Source organism: Lathyrus oleraceus, chromosome 1 (assembly GCF_024323335.1).
Source record: "Lathyrus oleraceus cultivar Zhongwan6 chromosome 1, CAAS_Psat_ZW6_1.0, whole genome shotgun sequence".
NCBI lineage: Eukaryota > Viridiplantae > Streptophyta > Magnoliopsida > Fabales > Fabaceae > Lathyrus > Lathyrus oleraceus.
In genome coordinates, this window is record NC_066579.1 from 102727729 (window position 1) to 102738492 (window position 10764).

The following is a 10764-nucleotide window of genomic DNA, read 5'->3' on the forward strand; positions in this document are numbered from 1 at the left end:
GGGACTTTAGGGTATAATGCTAAATAGTCAAAGCGAACATAATTCAATTGCGAATGAATTACAAACACATGAATAATTGAATATCGAACACACACACACATATATATATATATATATATATATATATATATATATATATATAATTTTAAAAATAAATCGATTTTAATGATAATGCATTATGAATATAAAAAAAATACATTCAATTAAAAAAAATTAAAATACAAAATCATATAAATAATTTAATATTTATAAACTGACAGAATATGACACCGTCCCTTTTATCAAATAAATTTATAATAATCATTTCGATATTTTAAAGAGTGTTGCACAAGTATCAAAAGTGCCTCAGTTCATTCCTACAAAGTACAGAGTAAGAAATAATATAAAAATAAAACCGTCATCCATGATTCATAAAAAAAATATCCATGATATGATATGATTTTCTTAATTAATTAATACTATAGTATAAATTTACGTCACACGTTGGCTGCTATTCTTCTTTCTTTCTTCCTTCCACTCTCAACCTCATCTCATATACTATAAATAACACAAAACAAATCAAATTTCATAAACAAAACAAAAAACCATTAGAGTAAGAAAAAACACAAACAACCGAAAACCAAAAATGCAAAAAGAACAAGAATACGAAGAGAATGTAATGGACTCGTTGTTGTGTCCAAGTTTCAGCACTTATTCTTCTAATAACCTAAACGACGTCGCTGAACAGGTTATTAACGAAAACGACCACTCACACTCCCAAAACGACAAAGATGATTTCGAATTCGTCGCGTTTCGAAAAACTGCTGATGAAGTTTTTTTCGATCACCGCCGCCGCAATTCGATTCGTGGTGTTTTTCCGATCTTCAACCGCGACGACGAAAAGATAAATTCTGTTGAGGTGGAGATTTCAGTTCCGTTACGGGAATTGATGAATTCCGATTGCGACAGAAGGAATTCCGACGTGGCAGAAGATTCAATTCCGTTACAGAAATTGAATATTCGCGACGGCCACAGAAGGAATTCCGATGCAGTGGATATGATGTTTCCATTACGGAAAGTATATACCGAAGATCAGAAGCGAGATATTGATCATCCGTCGTCGTCTTCGTCTGACGTGGGGGGCGACCTTGATGAGGTTTCGCCGGCGTCATATTGCCTGTGGACACCGAAATCTCCGACAGTGTCGCCGATGTCGTCTCCGATCAAATGTAATAAAAGCAATTCGACTGGTTCGTCTTCGAATTCTTCGTCATCAAAGCGATGGAAGTTTTTGAGTTTACTCAGGCGGTGTAAAAGCGACGGAAAAGAATCGTTGATTCTCGTATCTCCGTCATTAGAGTTTAAGAAGGAAGCAAAAGTGGAGAATTCGAAGGTGAAAATCAGTGGAAAAGGAAGCGTAGAGAAGAATATTGCCAAAGTGGTTGAAAAAAAGATTCCGGTAACTAAGAGGAATATTCCGGCACCGGTGACGGCAATGGAAGCGTTTTATCTAAGTAAGAGAGAGATTAAGAGAAAAGCATATTTACCGTATAAGCAAGAGTTAATTGGTTTTGGTGTTGGTTTTCATGCTAATATTGGAAGAGGTTTTCCTCTTCATGTTTGATTCATTTTACTCAAGTTTTGACTATTTTTAGTCCAAAGAAAAAAAATTAGGATTTTTAGATTAATTTTTTAGTTATAAATTTCTTACATCATTCAGTTTTTGTGTATGAAAAAGTGAAAAAGAAACGTAACTTTGTAATTATTTGAATCATGATTCTAGGAAAATTTGTGATAATATATGTGGATAGTGATGTTTCTGTCTATATGTGAGAGAATGAGAAAGAGATCAACGATCACTTTCTAGTCAAGGGTGTTTTCTTTTCCTTAAGCTAAATATATCAATAATTTTTTATTTAAGTGGAATATATATATATATATATATATATATATATATATATATATATATATATATATATATATATATATATATATATATATATATATATATATATATATATCACTAGAATTAGAAATGGAGTGAGGATCAAAAGTAATGGTGCATTATAATAGTAAAGATAAAATAGTCAAGTATAAAATTCCCTTCTGGCGCATTATGAATTGATGGTTTGTATCAATAAACTTTAAGTTTAAAGTTCCCTTCTGAACATAGTCACGTATAAAGTGATCTTTAATCTCAATATGTTTAGTTCTAGAATGTAAAATGGAATTCTTATATAAACAAATAGAAGAAGTATTAACATAGAGAATATGAATGTTACTTTCATATATCTGAAAATCTTTTAGCTGACTTTTCATCCAGAGCATCTGAATGCTGCATCCAGAAGTTGCAATGTATTCATCTTCAGCAGTTGATAGTGATATGGTTGATTGTCTCTTGTTGGACCATGAGATCAAGTTGTCTCCCAGATACTGACAGCTTCCAGAAGTGATTTTTCTTTCAAGTCTATCTCCAGCATAAGCAACATCACAATAACCCACTAGCTTGTACTATTTAGATTTTCTATAACACAAGTCAAGGCTAATAGTACCTTTAAGATACCTAAAGATCATCTTAACAACTATTAAGTGAGATTTCTTTAGGATCTGATTGGAAGCGAGCACACAAATAGACATTAAACAATATGTCAGGTCTAGAAGTAGTTAAGTATAAGAGAGAACCAATCATACATCTATATACCTTTTGCTCTACCTTTGCACATACCTCATCCTTTTCAAGGATACATGTAGGATGCATAAGAATTTTTGCTATCTTGCATTCTTACATGTCAAACTTCTTCATAAGTTCTTTAGTATATTTACTTTGATTGATTTATGTTCCTTCTAGACTTTGATTAATCTGAATTCCCAGAAAGAACTCGAGTTCTCCCATCAGGCTCATCTCAAATTCTGCCTGCATAGACTTAGCAAATTCCTTGTACAAAGCAGCATCAGCAGAACCAAATATGATATCATCCACATAGATTTGAACAACAATGATATCATTTTTTAACATTTTACATAACAAATTTGTATCAACCTTCTCTCTGGTGAAATCATTTTCTAAAAGAAAATTGCTTAGTCTTTCATACCATGCTCTAGGAGCTTGTTTTAGACCATAAAATGATTTCTTAAGTTTGAAAATAAAATCTGGATTTTTATGATTTTCAAAACCAGAAGGTTGATGTACATACACTTCTTCATTTATGTAACCATTCAAAAGTGCACTCTTAACATCCATCTGATACAAGATGATGTTATGATTAACAATAAAGGAAATTAAGAGACAAATAGACTTTAACCTAGCAACTGGTGCAAAGGTTTCATTCTGGTCAATCCCCTCTTGCTGACTATAGCCTTGTGCAACAAGTATGGCCTTGTTTCTTACTACCTCTCCTTGTTCGTTCAACTTGTTTCTGAAGACCCACTTTGTACCAATGACATGAGTTCCTTTGGGTCTTGGCACAAGATCCCACACGTCATTTCTGGAGAACTAATTGAGTTCTTCTTGCATAGCAAGAATCCACTATGTGTCCAGAAGCGCTTCATCAATTGATGTAGGCTTTATCTGGGACACCAAACCCATAAGTGTCTCTTCATAAGGTCTGACTGGTTCAGATTTATCTCCAATTATTAATTCTTTAGAGTGTGAAGATCTTTGTTTGTGCTTCCTCAAAGGAGTCTGAACTTCAACATCTTCTGGTTGAGTAGCTTTAGAGTCTTTTGCCCCAGCATCTTTTTCTTATGAAGTTTTACTTTAGAACCTGAATAGGTGATCTTCAGATCTGCAAACTTCTCAACTAGCTTTGACTTTTCATTATCAAGCTTATCATCGAATCTAACATGGATTGATTCTCCAATAATCAGTATCTCAATGTAATATACTCTATAGCCTTTTGAGCGTTCAGAGTATCCTAACATGATGCACTCATGTGCCTTAAAATCAAACTTGTTCAGACTGTCCTTAGTGTTCAACATAAAACAAGAACATCCAAAAGGATGAAAATATGAAATGTTGGGCTTCTGATTCTTCCACAATTCATAGGGAGTCTTACCCATAATAGGTCTTATAAAGACCATGTTCTAAATGTAACATATTGTGTTGACTGCCTCTTCCTAGAAGTTCTTAGCCACATTAGTCTCATTGATCATGGTTCTGGCCATTTCTTATAGAGTCATATTCTTCCTCTCTACAACTCCATTTTGTTGTGGAGTTCCAGGGCAGGAGAAATCATGCGAAATACCATTTTCATCAAAAGGTTTTTCAAAATCTTTGTTTTCAATTTCTCCACCATGATCACTTCTGACTTTAACAATTTTGAGATCCTTCTCATTTTGCGCTTGGGAGCAGGAGGTAGAAAACACAGAATGTGAATCATCCTTATGTCTTAAGAATTTCACCCATGTCCATCTACTATAGACATCAATATTGACTAGTCCATACTTCTTACCATTGATAGAAGCAGTTTTCATTGGTCCAAAAAGGTCAATGTACAAAAGTTTCAATGGCTGGAGGTGGAAATAACATTTTTCGCTTTGAAAGAAGTTTTATAAAACCTATCTTTATGACATGCTTCACAAAGAGCATCTGAATCAAACTTCAGATTTGGCAGGCCTCTGACTAAATTAAGCTTATTTAGATGAGAAATCATTCTCATGCTAACATGACCCAATCATGTATGCCACGTTCATTGCTCTTCATTTACAAACATCATACATTTTACATTTTGATTTTTCAAGTCTTATTTTATAAATGTTATTCTTCCTCTTTCCATTGAAAATAACTGATCCATCCTTCTGACTGACAGCTTTACAGGACTTTTGATTAAAAATAATGTCGTAACCATTGTCACTTAATTGACTTATGGATAGAAGGTTGTGCATTAATCCTTAAACTAATAAAACATTAGCAGTAGAAGGGAGAGAATTGTTACCTATTATTCTAGAGCCAATGATCTTCCCTTTCTGATCACCTTCGAAACCAACGACGCCTCCAGACTTAAGTTCCAGGCTTTGGAACATATGATTTATTTCTGTCGTGTGACGCAAGTATCCAGAGTCTAGGTACCATGATCGGTGTCTTAACTGCGTTGCTAAGGATGTCTGTAACATAGATTATCTTATCCTTAGGTACCCATAACTTTATGGGTCATTTTTGGTTAGTTTTCCTAGAGTTCTAACAAACTTGGGTTTCTATGCAGGATAATCATACATGTATGCATAGTTGAAACGGGAATGAGCTTTGCTTTAGCCTTAGGTTTAGAAAAGGTTTTACCTTTAGGCACAACACCATTTTGTTTACCATAAGGGGAAAAATGGGAATGAAGAGTTTTTGGTTTATCATCTTTTTCAGAAGTAGATTCTTCATCAGAATCATAACCAACTCCTCTTGTTTCATTTCTGCTTACGCCATAAATCATTGAAGCCATTACGATTCTATTTAGGCTTCTAACAAGAAATTTTTGGAAGGACTTTTCATATTTCTTTATGAAATTTTTCAAAATAAAGTTTTCTTCATTTAAACTTGGAACTTTTGCACTAGAGCACATAATTATCATTTTCCAAAATAAAGTTTTCTTCATTTAAACTTGAGAAATCTTTCTTAAGCTTACATCATGCTTCTGACTCAGGTACATGAATTTTTTTCAGATCCTTGTATTTGCTCAGAAGCTTCTGATACTTATTTAGAAGTTATAATAAACTAGATTCAAGTTTAGAGTGAGAGAGTTCGGTAAATACCTCTTCAGAATCTGACTCAGATTCTGATTTTGATTGAATCTTCTCAGCTAGAGCTTTTGTGCATGCCATCAACGCCACATTAGCTTTCTATTCCTCATAGTCATCTTTTGAGGATTCTGAATCATCCCAGGTAGCCATCAAACCTTTCTTCTTCCCTCTAAAGTCTTTATTCTTAGGTTTGTCTTTCTTCAGCTTAGAACATTCATTCTTGAAATGGCCTGGCTCCTTGTACTCAAAGCATGTGATGTCTTTGCTGGCTCCAACTTTCTTGAATTCAGAAGTGGACTCAGAACGATCATATGTCCTTCTGGAGCCTCTGAACTTTCCTTGTTTTTTCTTCCAGAGTTGATTGACACATCAAGAAAGAAGAGAGAATTCATCTTCTTCTTTTGATTCCTCTTCAGAATCTTCATCTTCTTCTGCTTGAAGAGCTTTAGTCTTTTCAGACTTTCCCAAAGACTTCTGAGCAATATATTTGCTCTTTCTCTTGGGCTCATCTTCTTCAAGCTCAATTTCAAGACTTCTTAAAGAACTAACAAGTTCTTCACGAGAGGTGTTGTTCAAATCCTTTGATAACTTCAAAGCAGTTACCATATGCCTCCATCTTTTAGGTAGACTTATGATGATCTTCTTCACACGATCAGCAATAGAATACTCTTTATCCAGAACCTTCAATTCTGCAACAAGAGTTTGAAACCTTGAGAAAATGTTTTCAACAGATTCATCGTCTTCCATCTTGAACGCTTAATATTTCTGAATCAAGGTAAGTTCCTTGTTTTCTTTTACTTGAGTGTTTCATTTGTGAGTCATCCTCAAAGAATCAAATATGGACATTACAGTATCTCTATTGGTGATCTTTTCATACTCAGTGTATGAAATGGCATTCAACAAGATAGTTCTAGCTTTATGATGATTTTTATAATCTTTCTTTTGTTGCTCCATCATCACTTTTGTTTCTATTTTGTTGCCACTAGCATCTACAGGGTGTATGTAACCATCAACTACCATATCTCATAGGTCTATGTCATGATCTAGAAAGAAGTTTTATATTCTATATATCCAGTAATCAAATTTTTCTCCATAAAAAATAGGAGGTTTAGTGTTATAGTGATCTCTATCATTTACCTGAGCAACTAGAGGTGGGGCAGCAACCATTGTGTTTCACAAATTGGATCTTAATCTGACACGATTAAGTGTTTAATAATCTTATCAAGACCAGAACCAGAGCTCAGATGCCAATTAGAGGTGGCAAGAAACACAAGAAAGGGGGGTTGAATTGGGTTTCTAAAAATGTAAGCTTTTTCAATCCAACACAATCAAGCAGTAAACAACAAACAAAAAAATGACACAATTACTTTTATCCTGGTTCTTTGTTAACTAAGCTACCTCCAGTCCATCCGCCAAGGTGATTTTGCCTTATCAACAAGGACTTAATCCACTATAACCAAACTGATTACATACACATAAAGACTATCCGTCAATGTCTTGTTGAGTAATTCTGACTATACCCTAGTCACCCAAGAAATACAAACTCAACCAATGAGATTTACAAGAGATGTGTTTACAAGATTGCTTCTTAAAAGCAGATTACACAAATTTCAATACAAAGTATTTCTCACACAATAACGAACAAAAGCTCTATGTGTTTTTTCTTTTCTTTATACATAATAATATTCAGTTCAGTGAAAGCTGTGTGTATGTCACTGTTCGCTGTGAATTTTGGCGAACAACCTCTGGTTTACCAAAACTTGTAGAATTGGGTTACTTGCAGGATCAACTACACAAATCCTAGGACATGTGCAGATCTAGATGGTCTTGGAGATGCCTAGAACCACTTTCATATCTTTCATTTTTGTTCTCTAAGTGTTTTACGTCGAAATATGTTGATTAAAACGTTAAGTAGATGTAAATTTAACAAGATAAAGTAAATGGCGGAAAATAACTGATGAAATGTAAAGTGTCGAAAAAGAGAAAGTGCAGAAAGATAAATGACTGGAAAACATAAAAGAGATTTGTAAAGAACTTGAAACTTTATAAAATAAACTTTGAAAGAATTGGTGTTTGTTTACACATACATGTTCCAAATATGACTCTTTTCTCTCACACGGGTACTTTGAGCGTTTTCAGGAATTTTGTACAAGTAATTCTTCACACACTTTTTTCCGATAACAACTACCCTATTTATAAACAAATAACATAACTGTTACTAACGACCAAATCCTAAAACTGTGACACATGGCTTTCTTCCTTTCGCCAGATGCTTCCACGCGTCTTCTGCCAAACGTTACATCTTTTTAAATTCAAATTTACACTTTAAGTCGAAATGACGTCTTCCTTCAGGCTTTTTGTCGAATTATCAATATACTGCAGTGTTTTCCATGTCTGTCAAAAGTACTTTTCTAGCTGCAAATATCATGTCGAAATATCAAAGCTTCCATTTTGTCGAAGTGTCGAGCCACACTTATCAACAAAATTGCTTTATCCCATGTCATCATTTGTCGAAAAAGTCATTTTGTACACCAAATCTCATGGCGTCGAAAACGCACGTATACAAATTGCCCCCCAGCAAAGACGTTTCGACTGTTAGTCTGGAGAAACAGTCATTTGTTGTCAACCAGTGTTTTGATGCCATGTCATTTAATCTTCATTAAATGCAAGTCTGATAATCTCAATTTCCAATGCAGGTTCATCATTACACTTTCTTCACAATGTCACGTCTAGCCCACGTTCACAGCCTACTTCCATCATTTCCTCACATCATGGTCTCTTTTCAACTTCCACCTCTTTATCATTCCCATCAGAAATGGCCACGTGTCCCACTAACATCATTACCATCCTAAAACGTTTCAACATCTTCTTCCTATAAATACCCATAAACCTTTTCTTTAAACCCTTTTCCGTTTCAGATTTCCTTTCCTCATACCCATTTCTTAAGCTTTCACATTTTCCTGAGAAAAACTCCCAAGCTCTTCTTAACAATGGCTACTAACAAACCTTCAAGCAGCCAACATTCCAAGAAGAAACAGAATCCAGCTTTCCCTCCTGTACATGATCTGAAGGTGCCAATGACCATTGGAAATCAACAGTATGTTCCAGAACCTCCAAATGAGAAAGAGAAAGACTGCATCTATAAATCTCAGGTACTAATCCCTATTCTTGTTTCTGGGAATTGTCATGCTATGTTAGGCCCCCTTCCAAATTTAGAGATAAAACCAGATCGCTTGAAGGAATTTTTTCCATCTTACTTTCACACAAAACCCATAGGCGCTGGAAGAAAACCTCAGCCTAAAGAGAAAGCTGTAGAACAAAAAGACGCATCGAGTTCGACGGATATTGGAGAGTTGGACTTAACCTATTTGAACTATCCCAGGATATTTAGAACTTGCCCATGGTCGAAAGATCCTTCTGATTACGTATCTTGGTTAGATAAAATCGAAAAAGTTAAAGGGGCTTTTTGGAAAGAGGTAGGCATTTTCGACCTTATCCAGTTGTCGAGAGTAGGACCCAATATCTGCCCAAATATGCTTTTGGCTTCTCTCTACTTTTGGGATAGTACTTACAACACCTTTCATCTTCCTTGTGGGATGGTTACGCCTACCCTTTTCGACGCAGCAGCCATTGTTGGTCTTCATCCCAATGGTATAGATTTCGACCCTACTGTCTTAAATGAAGATACCATTGCTTTCGAGACTAGCCTTGCACCCTACTCCTTATTCATGTCCTATTACCACGATAAGAGTACTACTGAAGTTTTAGATGTCGAACATATAGCTTTTTTAACACTATGGCTATCCAAATATGTGTTTTGTTCTCGCTCTCTCCAAGTTGCTAAGAGATTCATTACCATAGCCAATCAGCTTCATGCCGGCACAAAACTATGCTTGAGCGAAATGATTCTGGCGAACCTTTATGAATCTCTGAGTGAGAGCGTACATTTTTTAAAAAACACCAAAACCCAAGGGAAAATCAACTTATCAGGACCTTTCTGGCTCTTGCAATTATGGCTCAATGCCACCTTTGAAGCCAATCTTCCTGTAGCACCAGAAATAGATGAAGAAGAAGTAAAAAATAGGACTGTCGAATGGCCAAGATTAGTGCTAATAACGCCATCTGATGAAGGAATCAGCCTTCGACAAGCTTTTAAAAGCTATGTTATGATGTTTGCTAAGAGTTATCAATTTACTTCGACCATGGCACCTTTTGCTGATAGAAAAATTGGACCTAGGTGGTTTACCCAACAACTGCCTTTGGAGATGCAAAAGGATGAAAATATATTCCTGAATGTTTGGGAATCATTCTTAACCCCTAGGCTCCTTTTTTCTTACCGTAACACCACTAAAAACCAAATTGCTTTGATAGTTTATCAACCCAACCTTGTTTCTAGACAGTTTGGTCTAATCCAAATCAAACCTCAACCTATATTTCCCAAGAAAGGATCCATCATCTTTTATAACTCCCTTCACACTAAAGACGAAGGCAAAGAGCTGTCGAAGAAACTAGCTGATGATTCTCTCGACATTCGACCAGTTATTTTTCGACCATCATTCCTATGCACTCCTGAGTTTGATGAATGGTGGAAGGATTATTATTCCAACAAATTTTTCGACGTAGCTGCTTTTGCTACACATTTGACAAATGCTTTCGCTTTTGTGCAGGATCGGACCAAAAAAGGTATTCAACGACACATTAAGGAAATACAGAAATTTCAAAAATATTTTGAAACTGCGTATAGACCTGATGATCTTAGTCGAACCATATGCGAAGCAGCGGCCGAATTAAAACGTAAATTGACGGAGAAGTTTGAAAAACTGTCATTGCCTTCCAATCTTTCACCAGAGGCGCGCTATGACCTGGCTTTCAGTTGTCATCCACCAAAGTTTCCTCCTTTGCCAACTGCTGACTTTGGGGTGGCATTTAGTTTTCCACTTCCAGACTGGTTCCTTTGTGGGGATTTTATGAAAATTCTTCGCCAAAAGTATCAAAAACCTACTGAGCGTGTGGTTCCGACTAAGTATCATCTGGGCGAATATCCAGGACACCTTCATA

At 35.5% G+C, this 10764-nt stretch overlaps 1 protein-coding gene across 1 annotated transcript; it reads left to right on the top strand.

The window, feature by feature from the left end:
• The first annotated feature begins 501 nt into the window (after positions 1-501).
• Positions 502-1850, top strand: LOC127119610 (uncharacterized). Its single transcript, XM_051049878.1, has one exon. The coding sequence runs from the start codon at positions 626-628 to the stop codon at positions 1601-1603; it is 978 nt and encodes a 325-aa protein (XP_050905835.1). The 5' UTR covers positions 502-625; the 3' UTR covers positions 1604-1850.
• The last annotated feature ends 8914 nt before the right edge of the window (positions 1851-10764 follow it).

What these genes read in the sequence shown, in the direction of transcription:
- LOC127119610 (XM_051049878.1), top strand. Translation starts at nt 626, where the DNA reads ATGCAAAAAGAACAAGAATACGAAGAGAATGTAATGGACTCGTTGTTG.